A 19797-nucleotide genomic window follows, 5' to 3' on the forward strand; every position below is an offset into this window, starting at 1 on the left:
AAACACTGAAACTGCAGCTCTGCGGTTATAACACTGAGGTGTAACACTAAGATAAACACTGAAACTGCAGCTCTGAGGTAACATAGAGATACCAATATTTAGATAACACGACTGGAAAAAAGACAGCACTGAGAGACTGATGCTAACGCAGAAATGACAGCATGAACTCGGAGACCCAAAGAGAGATGCCTGCCCGAAAGCTGTGAGAAACACTGAAATGCTTGTACACTGAAACGCTCGTACACTGTGAAATGCTTGTACTCTGAATGAAATGCTACACTTGGAAAGCCACGACGGCATCCTCACACTCAGCAAGCTCACTCGGCTGTGCTTTCATTAACCTTGACCAGCCCGCAATGTGTGAGACCCTCTGACTTGGTTACTGTGCTTCTGAAGCCAAGAGGTGTCTTATGCAGGCTTGGCTGCTCATGCATGGTGTCAGTGTGTCCCACATTTGAGTTGAGACAGCAAAATAACACTTCTCTTGGCAAAGCAGCCATTTTGAGGTGTCAGGTTACATATTGCAGCTTGTTGGTATGCTGACCCCTTTCCCTCCCTGTCTCAGCCCAAAGAAGACGCCTCCCCATAGGTCCCACAAGAAGGAGAAGGAGGTGCGGACTCGGCCCCTCCTGAGTGACCTGCCCTTGCCCCCCACGCTGCCCGGAGGAGACCCCTCCCCCCCTCAGTCTCCCGTGCACAGGGCCCCGCCCCCTCCACAGCCAGTCTACAAGAAGAGACCAAAGTGAGACTCCGCCCCACCCTCCTCCTCCACCCATAACCTCCGTCACTGGAATGTGCTCTGTCCTGGTCATTCGGGAAACGCTGATTATTCTGGCGTGAAATGTCTCAACGTCTCTGCCAGATGTGATGGATGTGGGTCTGTCAGAAGCACACACATAAACAGCTTTTATTTGCTCTGACAGCTGATGTATAGGAGAGGATATTTAGCGATAAGCCCAACGTTGTCTGGACAGAAAATCAGCATTTCCAGATGAGTCATGAAAAATCAGATGCATTACGTTCCTGCTTCAATTTTGGGACAATGAAGCAAAATTTGTCAAAAGCTTTGTAATTGTTTTTTTTGCAGTTGCACTGCCCAGGCTAGGTTCATACCTACATTAGGATGCACGTTTCAGAAACCCGAAGTCCGAGGTTGTTTTTATACTCGTTTGAGTGTGAATGCACCGTGTGAGGCTGCTGAGAGATTGAGACCTGGGACTTACTCCCGGTGGAGTTTAGCTCCTCGTTACCTGAAGCGGAACCTTAAGCGGGTTGTTCTGCGTTTCCCCCGGGACAGGTTTTGCTGCCCGCGCTACGGGGAGCGCAAGCAGACGCAGAGCGACTGGGGCAAGCGCTGCGTGGACAAGTTTGACATCATCGGCATCATCGGCGAGGGCACCTACGGCCAGGTGTACAAAGCCAAGGACAAAGACACAGGTGGGCTGCTCCATCTCGCAACCCCCCCCTTTATGTTAGATGGTAGATCCCGAACACTGAGTACTGGTTCAGGCTGACATTGTGAGGAAGACATTTTGTTTGTGCTTTCTGTAACTGAATTGTGCCTAAGCTTTGGATTTAAAAAAATAAATGCATAATTAGAACTGTTCAGCACCTGGGTCGCTAGAGTTGTGTATGCATGTGATGTTTGACTGTGGTTGTCAGTCTTATGACTATAGAGGCCTTTGTTTAGCAAAAAAAGGGAAATGTACAATGCATATGCTGCCTTTTAGCAGGAACATCATACTGACAGACGACCGATACCCACACTTGTATGTATGATTGGTATCGAAACGGATGACATCATGCTTTTTGTGTTAAACACAAGTAGAGGTCTGCTCACCTACATGTTCAGGAGTCAATTGTATTAACCTTGTGCCTCTTCAAGGGTTCTGAATTTCTGTATGTTCACACTAGGACTCGGAACAGTACTGTCCTCTCAGGTCCACTTTTGCACTTGTTCTTGTGTTTGATTTGCACTTTGTTGTACGTCGCTCTGGATAAGAGCGTCTGCTAAATGCCACGTAATGTAATGTAATGCCTGGTCGCTGGTCTCTCAGGTGAGCTGGTGGCTCTGAAGAAGGTGCGCTTGGACAACGAGAAGGAGGGCTTCCCCATCACGGCCATCAGAGAGATCAAGATCCTGCGGCAACTCAACCACCGCAGCGTGGTCAACATGAAGGAGATCGTCACCGACAAGCAGGACGCCCTCGACTTCAAAAAGGACAAAGGTCGGAGGTCCCAGCCCAGTCGCCTGTACATCTGTCCTGTCTCCTGTTTCCCTTTCTGCCGGAGGCTCTGGGTCATTAAGCAAATTTACAGTGCTACCAAGCGTCCTTTTCCACAGTATTGTACCTTTTTGTTCCCCGTATGGAGTTTCCAAAAGATGCGTCACATTAGATTGCTTTGGCATCAAGGGAAGCGGGGTGGAACTGGATTATGGAGCGGAGTGCCTAATCAGTCTACTGTTAGATCTGAGCTAGTGCAGCTCAAAGGTACACAATGTCTTTATATCAATTTGCCATGCTGTTTGAAGGAAATTGCTGCAATCTCAGTGCTGCTGTCAGTGTGGAATTGAACAAACATCCCTTTTTTGTTGGAGTGTACAAGAGTTTCCTCCGCTTGTGATTTGATGGTTAGCTGGTGCCTGATGCATGTGTACAAATGAGACCCAGTGGATGGGGAGATGTAGTCCACAGAGCCAAATAAAGGTCCACAATCAATCCCAGAATGCCTTTGGACCTCCTCAGTGAAATGCATTTGAGGGGTATAGTGTCTCTTGGCTCCCCTTTGTGTCTGAGTACTTGGGTGAGGTGTCCATGTCCGGTGGGAGATGTAGTCCACAGAGCCAAATGAAGGCACACAATCAATCCCAGAATGCCTGTGGACCTCCTCAGTGGAATGCACGGGAGGGGTATAGCGCGTCTCGGCTCCCCTCATCCTTGACGTGACGTGCCTCTCCCTCCCCAGGCGCGTTCTACCTGGTGTTCGAGTACATGGACCACGACCTGATGGGGCTGCTGGAGTCGGGGCTGGTGCAGTTCTCCCACGAGCACGTGCGCAGCTTCATGCGGCAGCTCATGGAGGGCCTGGACTACTGCCACAAGAAGAACTTCCTGCACCGCGACATCAAGTGCTCCAACATCCTGCTCAACAACAGGTGAGCGACCCCAGTCCTGGGTCCACGTTTTGGGTGTTGACGTTTTAGCGTATGAAATTGGCCCCGGTTTTTGTGCGCGGTGACGGATATTTTTGATACGTGCGCAAGTTCCTTACGTCCTGCTGGCTTTAGGATGGAGGATATGGGGGACGTTGAGTGTTTGTGGTCTAAAGAGGTAAAACACAGTTTGGAGTAACGCTGAAGCAGCGTGTGCAGTGGCATTATGTCTCCAGAGGGTAGGATTGCTGCTGCTTATGTTTACGATACCAAATAGACTGTTAAAAATGAAATCTTTTGTTAAATGAAATGCCGTTCAGCCAGACGGGTCTTCTGTTTTCGACCCATCAGCAGTTTCCCTAAGGTCTCATAGGCATCATGCATAGACTTTGCGTTGAACTATGGGAGCTTGTGGTGAAACAATTTGTCGTGTCAATAAATACAGATATAAATACAAATGGCAGCCTCTCTGAACATCCCTCATGTCTATGTATTCATACTTTTTGTGGTATGATGGAGGTGAGAAGACCTCCACTCTTGTCGAATAGGTTGTTACACGTGTTGTGCTCTAGCTATTTGTAGAATCAAGAATTTTGGATGAGATTTTTCTTTAAATTCAATCTACAAGCGTATATACTAGTTCTGTAATTCAGTAGTATGTCCCAAGGAGAGGGAATATCCCACGTCCTGGGACCTACATGTCTATGACTAGCATTGTTAGCACGTTGCCGTCTGTAGTGCTTTTGAATGTCATGGAGATACATTCATATTTATTGAGTGGCTGTCTGGCATCTATTTGTGTGTATAAATATGTTTAAATATGTACATATGTTTAAACATTAGACTAAAGGACAGCAATGCAGATGGCTCAATTCCTATTGACTCAGTGTTGCTTCTATTCTCTTGCAGTGGGCATATAAAGCTTGCAGACTTTGGTCTGGCCCGGCTGTACAACTCCGAGGAGAGGTGAGCAAACTTGCTGTCTGTAACATTCCGGAAAGTTTGTGTACCTTTATTATTGACAGTCGACAGCAAATCGCCTTTCCAGGATTTTTCATGAGATTATTTAAAAACTTGAACAGGCTTTGACTTTTTTTTAAGGGAAAACATTTTGTAGCGACTGTATATTACTGTACTGTATACCATACTTATTTAAGCTTTGTGCTTACGTGCATGCGTGTGTATGTTGGTGTGTGTGTAACCCTCTCTCCCTCCCCCTCTCAGCCGGCCGTACACTAATAAGGTGATCACACTATGGTACCGCCCCCCAGAGCTGCTGCTGGGAGAGGAGAGGTACTCTCCAGCCATCGACGTCTGGAGCTGTGGGTCAGTCTGCTCTTACACACACACACACACACACTCACACACACACACTCACTCACTCACTCACTCACTCACTCACTCACTCACTCACTCACTCACTCACACACTCACACTCACTCACTCACTCACTCACTCACTCACTCACACACACTCACACACTCACTCACACACTCACACTCACACACACTCACTCTCACACACTCACTCTCACACACTCACTCACTCACTCACTCTCACACACTCTCACACACTCACACTCACTCTCACTCTCACTCTCACACTCACTCTCACTCTCACTCTCACTCTCACTCTCTCTCACTCACTCACTCACTCACTCACTCACTCACTCACTCACTCTCACACACTCTTACACACTCTCACACACTCTTACACACTCTTACACACTCTTACACACTCTCACACACTCTCACACACTCTCACACACTCTCACGCACGCACGCACGCACGCACGCACGCACGCACTCACTCACATGCACACTCACACCTGTACACTCGCGTGTACATGCACACAACGCACAGTACACACACGCACATAGTTTCACTCTGGCTGCGTTGGCTCAGTGTAGCCCTGCTGTTGAGCGTGCTCATAAATGAGCTGTCCTATGTCTCTTAGGGGTTGTCCTCAGTCGTGTGGCTGAAATAAGATAAGATTTTGGGGAAATGTTTTGCCCTATCGGCAAGATATTTAATAAAAATGTCTCCCCGTTTCGAACCACTGACCTAAAGAGTCATGCTGCAGTATTACACTGTATCCACATGGTGTCACTATTGCATTTCTTACTTGTGAATTGGTAGCATTTCAGTGTTGTACGCACCGTCATAGTGACAGAAAACCTTGTTTTGGTGGTAAACTTTGTTTTGAGTAGCGTTTGTCCAGTCACAGCGCGATACGGTTTATGAGTGGTGGCCTCAATCTCTTTATGATCCCCTCCTTCCAGGTGCATTCTGGGAGAACTCTTTACCAAGAAGCCCATCTTCCAGGCCAATCAGGAATTGCTACAGCTGGAACTCATTAGGTAGGTTGTCATGTACGATCTCGCACATGCACATACACTTCCTGAAGCGTGCCACCTGCTATGCCTGCTGGTCCACACTGCACAGAAGCTGTACGCTTATTCTTATGTGAATGCTGCATTCTTCAATGTCACATTTTTAAGCAACTTGGACACAGCACCCATGCCTGGGGCACATCCCAATACGTCACAAATACATCCTCCTTTCCTCCACTACCGCCATGTCTGCTATCGAGAAGATAGGTTAGGTTAGGTTTGAATGTTGGGACAGAAATGAGGTGGGGATATTGGTGTTTTTTGGGCCTCAGTCTAGCGGCTCTGTGTGCGTTCTCTCTCAGCCGGCTGTGTGGGAGCCCCTGCCCGGCGGCCTGGCCCGACGTCATCAAGCTGCCGTACTTCAACACCATGAAGCCCAAGAAGCAGTACCGGCGCCGCCTGAGGGAGGAGTTCGCCTTGTATGTGAAACACGCGCCCAAACACGCCCAAACACGTGCCCAAACTGACCCTCTCTGCCCCTAACTCTGCCCCTAACTCTGCCTCCCTGTGCCCCTAAATCTACCCCTAACTCTACCCCCTGTGTGCCCCTAACTCTGCCCCCTGTGTGCCCCTAACTCTGCCCCCTGTGTGCCCCTAACTCTGCCCCCTGTGTACCCCTAACTCTCCCCCCTGTGTACCCCTAACTCTGCCCCCTGTGTGCCCCTAACTCTCCCCCCTGTGTGCCCCTAACTCTCCCCCCTGTGTGCCCCTAACTCTGCCCCCTGTGTGCCCCTAACTCTGCCCCCTGTGTGCCCCTAACTCTCCCCCCTGTGTGCCTCTAGCTCTGTCCCCTGTGTGCCTCTAGCTCTGTCCCCTGTGTGCCTCTAGCTCTGTCCCCTGTGTGCCTCTAGCTCTGTCCCCTGTGTGCCTCTAGCTCTGTCCCCTGTGTGCCTCTAGCTCTGTCCCCTGTGTGCCTCTAGCTCTGTCCCCTGTGTGCCTCTAGCTCTGTCCCCTGTGTGCCTCTAGCTCTGTCCCCTGTGTGCCTCTAGCTCTACCCCCTGTGTGCCTCTAACTCTACCCCCTTTGTTCCTCTAACTCTCCCCCCTGTGTGCCTCTAACTCTGCCCCCTGTGTGCCCCTAACTCTCCCCCCTGTGTGCCTCTAACTCTGCCCCCTGTGTGCCTCTAACTCTCCCGCCTGTGTGCCTCTAACTCTGCCCCCAGTGTGCCCTCAACTCTTGAGTATTACCAATTTCCCATGATCCTCCATCCATGATGCTTTCACAAAGCAGCAGAGAACCTGGGTTAGCTGGATTAAGGGTTTAAGGGGTTGATGAACATCTCCTCATGTCCTACTACACACAGAATATCACTCTGCGGCCCCAGCGGAAGGAGTTGCTGGGTTTGAGTTTAGTAGAATGCAGGCAGTGTTCGTACGCGAGTGTGTTTGTGCACCGTATGAGTGCAGACGTTTTAAATGCCTGCATCCCCCCCCGTACTCGTGAATCACACGCGTGAGATTCAACAGCGTGTTTTGAGTCTCGCTCCTTCCTCCCAGTCTTCCCTCCCACGCTCTGGACCTGCTGGACCGCATGCTGACCCTCGACCCCGCGCGACGCTGCACCTCGGAGCAGGCTCTTCTCAGCGACTTCCTGCGGGACGTGGAGCCCAGCAAGATGGCCCCGCCCGAGTGAGTGTTCCCCCGGCAGCGCCCCTCGCCCCCTCGCCCCCTCGCCCCCTCTGCTCCGCCCCGCGTGCAGTGCGGTCTGACGGAGCTCTGCTTTAAAATGTGCTCCGACAACCTTACCGTCTGCCCCCTCTCAAACTCTAAATATGCTTTGGACAATGCGGATGGGGAATGCTACTTCACTTCCCAGAATGCAATTTCTCAGTAGAAATGAAAACGACTGGAAAAGGCGCACGTTGGGTCCCCAGCTAGATTAGCAAAGATCCGCTCAGTGCATCCCTGTGAAAATCTTCTGCATAATGTCTGTAAGGTTATAGAAAATCCAGTGCACTCTTTTTATAAGCTTAAACGGTATTTATTAATATGGTATTTTCTTACAAGAAAAGAATTAACACCACTTGAAGATCCAGAAAGCTGTATGACCTTTTTTTTAATGCGTTCATTTCCAGACCAAATTTTCCCGTAGCTCTGATTTTCAGTTCACGGCAGCCATAATTTACTGCATTCTCTAGAGCGGTATTGCTTAGAGCAAAGGTTTTTAAAATGGTGGGGATGCTGGCCACGTGAGCCGTGGATTTCTGTCCATGCTCATGTGCGCGTTCAAGTAAGCTATTCCATAATAAAAACGCAATACAATATGTTAAATAATAACGTCCCCAGATCTCAGACATATAATTATTCCCCAAAATGAGACACTAGGTTGAGGGTAAAGTTCGCTTCACTAAGCTGGATAGTATTGTGTCCGATGTGTCACATGACACTATCGTGGTAGTTATTTTTTATAGACATCGCTCAGACCCAGTCAGAATTAACGTCCCATCGTTCACATTGTGCTTATTGCTCTATATCACAGACAGAAGTTAAAAAAACGAGGTAACAAAAGAGCTGACGAAAACGTATTGAACAACATTGTGCCCCGTTCTCCCTCTAACGCTCCTCCCCCTGCCCCTCCCCCAGCCTCCCTCATTGGCAGGACTGCCACGAGCTCTGGAGTAAAAAGCGTCGGAGGCAGCGCCTGAGCGGGCTGCCCGAGGATGTGCCTGTGCCCAAAGTGCCCCGCAAGGACCCCGCAGGGGCCCCCAGCAGCGACAACAGTCGCCCCCCCGTCAGCCCCGCGGGGGCCCCCCCGCCCCCGCCGCCGCCCGGACGTCCGCCCCCCTCCGCCCTGCCGACCAATGAGCTGGCAGGTCAGCGGGCCTCCATCTTGTGTCCGTCAGCGCGGCTCGACTCCACGTCCTGCGGGCCGCAGTGTCTGCTGGCATTTGCTTCAGCCGTGCGCTACACCGCCCGATTTCACTGATTGGCTTATCTGAAGCAAGCAGGTAAAATAATTAGTGAGATCCGGTGGTGTGGCGCAGGGTAGGAGCCGAGTGCCTGCAGAAACTGCGGCCCACGGGATGTGGAGTTCGAGTAGCGCTTGTGTTAAAGCACTGGGACATTATTATGCAGTTTTCCCTTTTGTCTTGTCTGTCATTTTCTTTAATTACACCTGATGCGGAAGTAAACAGTCAAACTTCAGAGGTCGCGAGAAGTGCTACTGGGGAAAAAAGGTCAGCGCTCTTATTCATTGGGTGTTGATAATGCAGCCAATTAGCAGCAAGTTTGTACGCCTTCCATGTGATCATGTGATGTGTTTTTGCCAATCACATGGAAGCTGCAAGGCCTTGCTTCTCATTTTCTTTCTCATCGGCGCCCAATCGATGTCAGTGGCAGTTCATCCCGGACTCATTTCACACGGCCTCTCAGTTTCGGATGTTTACTGCCGCTTCAGCTATAAGAGACATGGGCAAAAAGAAAGACAACACAACACAATTATATTATATTATTGCATGCAGTATTGATCATTCAGGTGCTTGCCTTTCCCACTATGTATGTGAGAGTATAGGTGAGAGAGTATGTATGTGAGAGTATAGGTGGGAGAGTATGTATGTGAGAGTATAGGTGAGAGAGTATGTATGTGAGAGTATAGGTGAGAGAGTATGTATGTGAGAGTATAGGTGAGAGAGTATGTATGTGAGAGTATAGGTGAGAGAGTATGTATGTGAGAGTATAGGTGAGAGAGTATGTATTTGAGAGTATAGGTGAGAGAGTATGTATGTGAGAGTATAGGTGAGAGAGTATGTATGTGAGAGTATAGGTGAGAGAGTATGTATGTGAGAGTATAGGTGAGAGAGTATGTATGTGAGAGTATAGGTGAGAGAGTATGTATGTGAGAGTATAGGTGAGAGAGTATGTATGTGAGAGTATAGGTGAGAGAGTATGTATGTGAGAGTATAGGTGAGAGAGTATGTATTTGAGAGTATAGGTGAGAGAGTATGTATGTGAGAGTATAGGTGAGAGAGTATGTATGTGAGAGTATAGGTGAGAGAGTATGTATGTGAGAGTATAGGTGAGAGAGTATGTATGTGAGAGTATAGGTGAGAGAGTATGTATGTGAGAGTATAGGTGAGAGAGTATGTATGTGAGAGTATAGGTGAGAGAGTATGCATGTGAGAGTATAGGTGAGAGAGTATGCATGTGAGAGTATAGGTGAGAGAGTATGCATGTGAGAGTATAGGTGAGAGAGTATGCATGTGAGAGTATAGGTGAGAGAGTATGCATGTGAGAGTATAGGTGAGAGAGTATCTGGGTCAAACATGCAATTGTTTTGGATTCAGTATTTTCTACACTTTGCTTAGCTTGTCTGGTGTATTGGAACCTATGAAACATGCGCAAACAGGCGCAAACCCTGCCTTCTGGTTCTCTCGGTTGGCTTAATTGCCCCAGGTAAAAATCAGTCGAGTGTTTGCATCCAAACGATTGTGTGTTTGACCCCGGTGTTTGCCCCTGACTGTGTGTGAGAGTTTGTGCCAGTGCGGTGCGTCACAGTGTCTCTGTCTGTCCGTCCTTCCGTCCGTCCCGCAGGTCTGGGCGCGGCGGCGGAGCAGCTGAACCAGAGCGAGCTGGCGGTGCTGCTGAACCTGCTCCAGAGGCAGACGGACCTCAGCCTGCCTCAGATGGCCCAGCTCCTCAGCGTGCCGGCCAACCCCGAGAGCCAGCAGCAGCTGGAGACGCTGAGCCAGTCTCTGACGGCGCTCAGCGAGGCCTCCAACCCCCAGCGCGCGCGGCGGGACGAGGAGGGGCCCGGGGAGGGGCCGGCCCCGCCCGCGGCCGAGCACGCCCTCAGCCAGGAGGACCAGGCCGGCCTCCTGGCCCTGCTCCTGGGCCAGCTGATCCGGCCGCCCGCCGAGGGCCCGGAGCAGGCCGACGAGAGCAACGGGGTCCAGTCGGAGGAGCCGGTCCCCCGGGGCCCCGGAGACCGCAAGGGCAAGTCTGAGTTCAGTCTCTAGGGGGCGGCAGAGCGCACCGGGGCAGGGGGGTGAGGGGCCGGGGGCAGCAGGGGGCCGGGGGCTGGGGAGGTGGCGGTTCACGGTGTGCGGTCCCGCTGTAAAAAGAGCCGCGCTGTAGCCCGCTTCCGCCCCCTTTTTCCGAATTTTCTTTTGTATATTTTTGACCTCCATTTTGTTTTTTGTTTTGTTGTTTTCTTTTGGACGGCCAAAAAAAAGAAAAGAAAGCAACGATGGAAAAGCCGGGAGTAGCCGTTATTTCGGAAACGAGTTTCTTTTCCTTAAAGAGAAAAAAAGGCCAGAAATATTTGTGAGCGTTCGCAAGCAGACCGACGCCAGGTCATTTCGCAAGGGGGGGTCGATCCTCTTCCCCGCTGACCTCTGACCCCGCCAGTCTCCGCCCCCCCCCCCCCCCCCCCATCACCACCACCACCACCTCCTCCCAAACCACCACCCCCACCCCCACCCCCCCCCCCCCCCCAATTTTCAGCCACCCCAGAAACGTCATTCATCCTCCATCCGGGGTAACGGGCGCGCACGTGACGGAGTCGGCGGGAAGCCTAACGTCCAGTCAGACAGGAAGCGGCTCCGGGCGGCAGGCCTCGCCACACGGACCAGAGCGCTGCTAAACGCACAGGGTCCACCCCGCGCTCTGTCCGCACTGTAAATATAGTCCAGCAGGGGGCGCAGTACTGCGGGGGTCACAGAAACACAGGTCTCGCTGCTCGCTTTTCTCCTTCTCTTGTCTGTAAACGATTTGTTGGACTGTTATTTTCTTTCCATGAGAAAAAAAAAAAAAAAAAGTATTTGCTTTTACAAGAAAACAAAAACATGTCTGTAATGTCAGCCTTTTTATGAAGAAAAAGTCTAATAAATTATAAAATTCAAAATAAATGTTTTGAACCATAGATATCCACCTGCATGTCTTATTTTTCTTTGTTCCTTTTATCCATCTTCTCATTTGTGTGCCGTCGGGCGTTTTCTGTTTGGTCTGTCTTGGTCTTTATTTTGTGAAGAGAGGTAAGCGTCGTCTTTTTTGTTGTCTCCAGAAGCTCTTCAATTCACGAAGCCTCGAGGTTTTACCTGCCACTGAAAAAAAAACCCCAGCATGCATTGCAATTCCCTTTTAACCTGGTCGGGAGATTGAACCCGGTTGGCCTCTGGTCAGACCCTAACTCTACGCTTCCCAACCCCGTTTCTGAAGATCTACGGTCCTGTAGGTTTTCACTCCCGAACCTAACAAAGCCCTCCTCATTCAACCGCTAGATATCGAACTAAGCAGTTAGCTAGTATGATCAGGTGTGCTGAAATAAGGTTGAAATAAAAGCCTAGTTCTCCAGGAACAGGGTTGGGCAGGCCTGCTCTAGCTGTTGAATGAGGTGTGTTTTGTTTGGGTTGCAATGAAAACCTAGAGGACGGTAGATCTCTATGAACAGGGTTGGGCAGCCCTGTGCGAACTGCTTGCAGTCAGTAAGGGACCATAAAGCTCTGGGCGTGTTGGCTGGATTCAGTAGGATCACTTGTTTTTTTTCCTGTGTTCATATCTGCATGTATGTTCCTGCACTTCAGGGAACTGTTATGTGGGGGCGCTGACCGAGCTGAATCCACCTACAGTGGGGTCCAAAAGTCTGAGACCACCAGTGAAAAAACCTTTTTGCATTCTTTTCTAATTTAATGCAACCTTTTGCTAATTATATTATCAGGATAACAATTTGAGTGAAAAGTTGAGAAATGTACATGAATTTCTTAATATTTGTTATGTCCCCCTTTTGCTTTAATGGCAACGTGCACTCAAGCTGCCATGGACTCCTTGTGCAGAACCTGATGCTCCATGCTGTCCCAGCATTATTTGACAATGTTCCAGAGAGTGTCTTGTCATGTGACTGAATGCTTGGCTTTTGTCTGTTTTCAAGTGTTCCCATAAATGTTCAGTGGGGTTGAGGTCAGGTGACTGGATTGTCCAGCACACCTTGCTCTTCTTTGGTCTTCAAGTAGTTCTTGCAAAGCTTTGAAGTAACTTTTATTTGTTTTCAAATTTTCAAAATCTTAAACTTTCTGTTCATTTCCAGGATTACATGGAGGGGGGTCTCAGATTTTCTGTGTGGTCTCAGACTTTTGGACCCCACTGTATGTGTAACCTGTGGGTCCACCAGTCCCAAATGTATTCCCCCATCACCCCCACTCTCCTTCCTCTCCTCACTCAGTGCCTTCTGCTGACCGGTGACCCAGACCCGCCATCTTAAAAGCACCTTCTCAGGGCTAGCAGCATTTATTTGTGCATTTTGACATTTGTGTGAGTGGGAGAGTGTGTATATGTGCGAGACTGCGTGTGTTTGTGTGTGTGTTTGTGTGTGTGTTTGTGTGTGTGTGTGTGTGTGTGTGTGTGTGTGTGTGTGTGTGTGTGTATCTGTATCTGTGTGAGCGAACGCCTGTGCGTGCGAGATGGTATGTGTGTGAATGTTTTTCTGTTTGTTTTGCGTATAGTGCTGCTGCATGTGTGTGCTAATGTGTGGTACAGTGTGTGTGTGTGTGTGCGCGTGTGTGTGTGTGTGTGCGTGCGTGCGTGCGTGCGTGCGTACATATAGTGCTGCTGCATGTGTGTGCTAATGTGTGGTACAGTGTGTGTGTGTGTGTGTGTGTGTGTGTGTGTGTGCATGCGTGCGTACATATAGTCCTGCTGCATGTGTGTGCTAATGTGCGGTACTGTGTATGTGCGGTACAGTGTGTGTGTGCGTATATGCGGTTACAGTGTTTGTGTGTGTGTGCGTATATGTGGTACAGTGTGTGTGTGTGCGTATATGCGGTTACAGTGTGTGTGTGTGTGTGCGGTACAGTGTGTTTCCCCAAAGAGCATAATGGTGGTGGTGCGCCGCACGGTTACCTCAGCACTGAGAGTAAAAATAGCCCGTATCACCTGTGAGTTGTTGCTGCTCTACCTACTCATAATCTGGAGAGACCTGCCTTCTGTGAACTACTGTGAAATCAAGTTTCCCTCACTACCTGACTTTCAGTTTGGCACACGCAGCATACCGAACATTCTTGCTTTAACCCACGTGTGGTTAAATTCAGTGCAGAACTTAAATTAAAAACTTTTAATGACTGTATTTTGTCCTTTTTATTAGGCTTTATAAGAATTGAGGTTACTTCATCACTGGCCTAAATGAGATTTGGTTCTTAACCCTTATTGTCTAAAGGCTTTTTTGTTGGTGGGTTTAATGCTAAAGTACAGAATGCAGGAAAGTATTTTTAAGGTGAGCTTTCAAAACCAACCCCCGCTCCCCCCCCCCACCCTTCCTTTGCCCTTGCGTCCGCTTCGAAGACACGAGGGACCAAGCAGCACAAAACATTGTGGAGAACCCTGTATTACATGTGATGTGCCTGAGTGTTGTGGTGCTGTGTGCGTGCGTGCTACTGTGTAGGTCTGGCAATCTGTGTGTGTGTGTGAGGGTGTATTCCATGTAGTGCTGTGTATGCGCGCGCGTGTGTGTGTGTGTATGTGTGGGGGGGTACGGTCTATGGTTGTGTGTGTGGGGGGGGGCACGGTCTATGGTTGTGTGTGTGTGTGGGGGGATACGGTCTATGGTTGTGTGTGTGTGTGGTACAGTCTATGCTGTGTTGTGTGTTGTGTGACTGACCAGCTTAAAGAAAGTTCTCTTTTAGCATAGGTACACAGATTGGAATATTGCCTTGCAGAAGGCAACAACTGTCCGCAATGATTTCATCACACAGGAAAACAAACACGACCTGAAATTCTGCAGCTGAAATGGACGGGCTCTCCTCCCATTATCTCTAGTGCAGTGGGAGATTCTTAGGCCCGCCCTGTGAAGATTTTCCCCTTTGGTTGAATTTCCTGCAATTCCCGACATCTAAGTATCATGAAATATTCCCATCCCTTCATTTGACGAAACGTGCTTCATTTTGTGTGGTGACGAAGGCAGGTAAAGTCAAGGGCCAGTATAGAATATACGCATGTGGCTAGAATGGTAGGTGAAGCTCACATTTAAGGTTTTTGCCCTTTGGGCTGGAGAACTATAACCCTACCCCATCCTGCATGTTCCTCCCACTATGTTTGGCATATTGCTTTCAGGTGAAATGTTCACAGAAATTTGAAGAATGGAACTATTTATTTTGCTCTGCATGCGGTTTTAATTTCCCTCTCGTCGCGGCTGCTGCATACACCTACGTTTTCTCTTGTGTAAGATTACTACTATACGGTTTTCAGAAACGAGGGAAAAGGTCGCCTTCCTTCGTTTTGAAGTTAAGTGGGCAGTCATCGAGCTGTGTTTCAGGTTTTTAAAGACTGCTTGCAGAGGATAATTGTGCTTTAAATCATTCCATTTATTCCAAATTCTATTATTTCAGGTGACTTTGGTCTGAAAATCGCTGTTACGGGTGCATGTTTGTTTTGTAACAATATATGAGTTTAAAAATGATTGGCAGATTAGCTTAATCGGATGTCATAAGGGCTGAAACGAGCCTGGACCCACACCGCTGCCTGGAAAACCCAATTTTATAAAATGATCTGTCTCCAGTTCTGAAATGCCAGTTAAATGAAAGTTAGGCAGATTGTATCAGATTGGTTTTCAGTTTGGTATTGGTCTGGCAGTGCCAAGGTGGTCTTAGTGGTTTGGACATACAGATGTTATGGTTGTGGCTACCTGAAGTGGTATATTGTGATGGAAATGCTCATAGCTAAGTGGTGTATTATGTTGGAGATGGTCATGGCTAAGTGGTATATTATGTTGGAGATGGCCATGGCTAGGTTAAGTGGTATATTGTGATGAAGATGCTCATGGCTAGGTTAAGTGGTATATTATGTTGGAGATGCTCATGGTTAAGTGGTATATTATGTTGGAGATGGCCATGGCTAGGGTAAGTGGTATATTGTGATGAAGATGCTCATGGCTAAGTGGTATATTGTGATGAAGATGCTCATGGCTAAGTGGTATATTATGTTGGAGATGGTCATGGCTAGGTCAAGTGGTATATTGTGATAGTGCTCATGGCTAAGTGGTATATTGTGATGAAGATGCTCATGGCTAAGTGGTATATTGTGATAGTGCTCATGGCTAAGTGGTATATTGTGATGAAGATGCTCATGGCTAAGTGGTATATTATGTTGGAGATGCTCATGGTTAAGTGGTATATTGTGATGAAGATGCTCATGGCTAAGTGGTATATTGTGATGAAGATGCTCATGGCTAAGTGGTATATTGTGATAGTGCTCATGGCTAAGTGGTATATTGTGATGAAGATGCTCATGGCTAAGTGGTATATTGTGATAGTGCTCATGGCTAAGTGGTATATTGTGATAGTGCTCATGGCTAAGTGGTATATTGTGATGAAGATGCTCATGGCTAAGTGGTATGTTGTGATAGTGCTCATGGCTAAGTGGTATATTGTGATAGTGCTGGGAAGGCCAACCCAATTCCTTGAGAGCTGCAGGGTCTGCTTGTTTCTTGTTCCTCTGCGCTTAATTTATCAATGAAAGCAGCCGATTACACCGTTAACTCGCCTCACAGGGTTTCTTTGGTCTAAGTGGTAATTGTGTATAAGATGAAAACAGAAACCAGCAGACCAGACTTTCATGCCTTAGTCGAGAGATGGTGGCGGATTAGTGAGTTGGTACGGTCTGAGAAGAGGGTCGATGTGTTTCTGCGTCTGTCTGACCCCGTTTCTCTCCGGTTCCCCTCTCAGATGGCGCGGTCGGGCGGCGGAAGGCAGCCGTGAGTCAGGCCCCCCAGCCCCCCGAGAGACGCCCCCCCTCTCCGCCGGGGTCTCCCCCACCGCCGGCCCCCTGCCCCCCCCAGCGGGCCCCGGGCCCCGAGCCCCCGCTGGCCCCGGACATCGGCCCCGCCGCGGCCCCTCCCCTCCTCCGGCTCGTGTCCCAGCAGGAGGCCGAGGACCCGGCCGAGACCGCCGGGGCGCTGGAGTCCTCCGACCAGCAGGGGGCCACGGGCGCTGCGCCGCCTTCCTGGACCCAGCCCTCGGACTCCCCCGAAACCCAGCCCCAAAACGACCCCAAACCCGGCGCTCAGTTCCCGCGAGATCAGGACTTCCGCTTCTCCCACGGGGCCCCCAGCGACACTAGCACAGAGGCCTGGAGCCAGGGGGCCGAGAATCTCCAGGGCAACAGCCAGACCCAGGGCCAAGGGGCCAGCAGGGCTAAAGGCCCACCCTACTGACTTACTGTAGTCCAGTCAGTAGGGGGAAGGAGCTCCCCCTACCTGCGGTGTGCAGACATGCAAGAAGGCGGTGAAAAGCCTTCCCTGCATCGCGATGGGACCATGTAGCTGTTGGGGGATGTTGGGGGATGGACCGCGGAGGAGAACAGAAACTGTGTGTATGGTTATACAGGAAGGTCTATGACTGCTGATGTCCCGAGAGAAAACCTGCTCAAAATAGCCCACTCTTAATCACAAGCCTCTTCGGGTCCTGGCACAGTGCTAATAGAACTAGCGCCATCGCTCCACCTTCATGGCCCTCCTGTCGAGAGAGGCAGCCCTGGAATGTAATCCTCAAGTTTTTTGCACATGGAATGAATTTGGAGTTGGTTTGTTATTTTTTTTCCCCCTCGGAAAGAACCCATATTTTGCAAGCAGCCATTACGATTACCCCTCTCCCCCCCCCCCCCCTTTTCCTTTTCAGCCTAGGAGGTGTGGAGCGAGCCTTACGACACCTTCGCTGGTTCCCGGCTTCGCTTGGGGACCTTGCAAGCCTTGCGGTGCCGGAAACGAGGCCGTAGATTTCCCGAGGGGAGCAGAACCTCCCGGATGTGAGCGTGCGGTTTCTCACAAACCCGGGTGAACCTGGCCGTTTCCGACGCTTTCGCCCTGACTGACCTCTGACCTTTGACCTTGACCATGTGCCTCTGTAGTGACCTAAGCGACCCCTGAATGACCTTTTCCAAAGGAAAGCCTTTTTTTCTTTTTCGTTTGCTTATTCCTTTTCTTCGTTTCTTTTTTTCAGCAGTTGATAATCAAGTTGAAAATTGGGTTTAAAAAATGGAGAAATTAAAAAATAATAATTTAAAGCCCATCTTTTTTTTTTCTTTTTTTGTTTCGTTTTCTTTTTTGTGTCTAGGGCCAAAGCGTTGCTGCAGATGGTGGTTTGGTCTAAAATCTACGAGTAGTGTGTCCACTGTCCGTATATGTGTGCACAACTGGAATTTCGACAGTTCGCTGCTCTCCCTATCCTTTGCTGCAGAGGTACCTTGCTTTGTGGAAGCGGCCATCTTTTCAGGTTGATGTTGCAGCCGTCATCTGAAGTACCAAACCGGCAGACTAGTCTCATACTGAGGGTTCATTTTCTTTGACCGCCCCGGGGGGCCACAATTCAGTATTATGTCGACCCGCACACAAACAAAACAACCCTTTGCTCGTCTTTCATGTAAGCTGTTGTCATCCCTCTACGCCTGTGAGCTCCCCACTCCCCCCTCTCGCTCACTCTACACAGTGAACTCAAGGTTTTGTGCAGTTATTTTCTACTTAAAGTGCTGAAAATGCTAACAGGTTCATGAGTAATGTTTTTTGTTTCTTCCACTTCAGAACGGCAGAGAAGGGGAATCGGACTTACTGGGTTACCTGTGACCGTAGAGATATTTTGTTATATACATGTTTACTTCTTTCTGTTTATTAAAGGAAATCTGAAGGCCAGCGTTTGTGTGTTTCATTGGAGACGGCAGGGAGCTCTTGTACTTTGGATGTCATTGCGCAGGTGTCCAGTAGAGGGTGCACTTACTCACACAGCTGGAAAACTGTTACTGTTTGTGTTCAATTTCAGAGAATTTAGGTTATTCTGTTCATACAATGCGAAAAGAAATTACCGGAACTTTATAATCCCAGTTTCAGGCAGGCCAATACGCTCCATCCAACAGGTCAAACATTTTTCCTGTCTGACACACAGACCCTGGTGCTGAAGCTAGACTAAAGCTGGCTAATTGATTCTTTTGATCACTGTCTTGCTCTGGTGTTTCCCTGCTTGTGAAGCTGGTTTATACTAGATCCTGATCCCAAAAAAAAAAACATACCACAGACTGTGCTGAAATACTGAATATTTTTGCTATGATGCCAGTAGGCTCGTGATCACCAACCCTGTTCCTGGTTTGGAGCAAAAACCAACAGGAACAGGGTTTGTGACCCCTGCAGTAGGCTATAACTACCAGTAGACCAACGTTTATGCTATTTTGTACAGTTGCGAATACTACAAATATGTTAGATTGAGGCCCACCTGAGGCAGAAGGAATACTATGAAACTAATATCTCCAACCACTGTTCTTAGCAAGTTCCGTAGGGCCTTTAGGTCTGGGATACAGATTTGGCATAGGAGAAACCGGACTAAAGCACTGCTGCTATTGGCAGTGATAGTAAGACCTCTCGCAAGGACAAGGAAGAGGGAGATCTTCTGTATGCTGTATTCACAGACGGCACCCTATCATGGTCATCTTTAAGGTAACGTTTGTACGCCAATGTGGTTCTTAATCGCTGGTAGTGTGTTCAGAGTGCAGACAATGCAGGTAATTCACAGACTTAGGGTGCCGAGCAACAATGTTGCATTGTTTTACAAGAGTCGTAATTACTCAAAATATGACTAAAACAAAGTTACAGAAGCTCAAACACAGTGAAGTGGGCAATTTTATTCCCACTGACAAGATTTTCTGTTTTTGACTGGATGCAGATTATTGTGTCTGTGGCTGGTGTGTTTAAAAACACAATGGAGCCTGAGCCAGAACGCTGGAGAAATCCCCTTTCAAATATAGCAATTAGCATTCTGCATTACATTAATGGCATTTGGCAGGCGGTCTTATCCAGAGCAACGTACAGCAAAGTGCATACCCATAACCATGGATAAGTGCACTGAAAGACCCTAGAGGGAATTTTCCACTGCACAACTAAAACCCATTCCACAATTTGACATGCTATTTATTATTCAAAACCAGCCTGTCTCCTTATTTATAAGCATACTGAATAATACAATATTTTTAGATGCTTACCAATATTTTTAGATGCTTACTAAAGCATCTAAATGCATGCGTTTTCTTTTTCTTCCTCAGGAATAGTCACTCAGACGAGAGATTCCTTGAAAGTCCTCCAAAGGAAGGCCTCTATTTAGATCTAGGCATCACAAAAATGTCCACCTGTTTTGGCAATAAATCTGAAAACGCAAACGCAACAGTTTCACCATGCATATTGAAAATGCTATGGTTTCGTTATGCAGGTGAAAAAAATACTGTGTTGCTTTATGCAAGCCTAACAAACTATACGCAGTTGGAAACGTAATGCCATTAGCTACAATGTTTT

At 48.7% G+C, this 19797-nt stretch overlaps 1 protein-coding gene across 4 annotated transcripts in view; it reads left to right on the top strand.

The window, feature by feature from the left end:
• Nucleotides 1–18153, top strand: part of cdk12 (cyclin dependent kinase 12) — a 32856-nt gene extending 14703 nt beyond the window's left edge. For 3 of the 4 annotated variants that reach the window (XM_061222988.1, XM_061222990.1, XM_061222989.1), the window contains 12 exons: nt 566–742; nt 1298–1437; nt 2058–2228; nt 2968–3157; nt 4064–4120; nt 4379–4480; nt 5437–5514; nt 5850–5966; nt 7044–7175; nt 8130–8359; nt 10077–10478; nt 16196–18153. In XM_061222988.1, the coding sequence (XP_061078972.1) occupies nt 566–742; nt 1298–1437; nt 2058–2228; nt 2968–3157; nt 4064–4120; nt 4379–4480; nt 5437–5514; nt 5850–5966; nt 7044–7175; nt 8130–8359; nt 10077–10478; nt 16196–16683 (2284 nt within the window). In that variant the 3' untranslated portion in view covers nt 16684–18153. The remainder of the gene's footprint in view (nt 1–565; nt 743–1297; nt 1438–2057; nt 2229–2967; nt 3158–4063; nt 4121–4378; nt 4481–5436; nt 5515–5849; nt 5967–7043; nt 7176–8129; nt 8360–10076; nt 10479–16195) is intronic. The other variant, XR_009705510.1, reaches the window with a different exon arrangement.
• Nucleotides 18154–19797: the final 1644 nt, after the last annotated feature.

The sequence above is a fragment of the Conger conger genome, chromosome 16 (genome assembly GCF_963514075.1).
Source record: "Conger conger chromosome 16, fConCon1.1, whole genome shotgun sequence".
Lineage (NCBI taxonomy): Eukaryota > Metazoa > Chordata > Actinopteri > Anguilliformes > Congridae > Conger > Conger conger.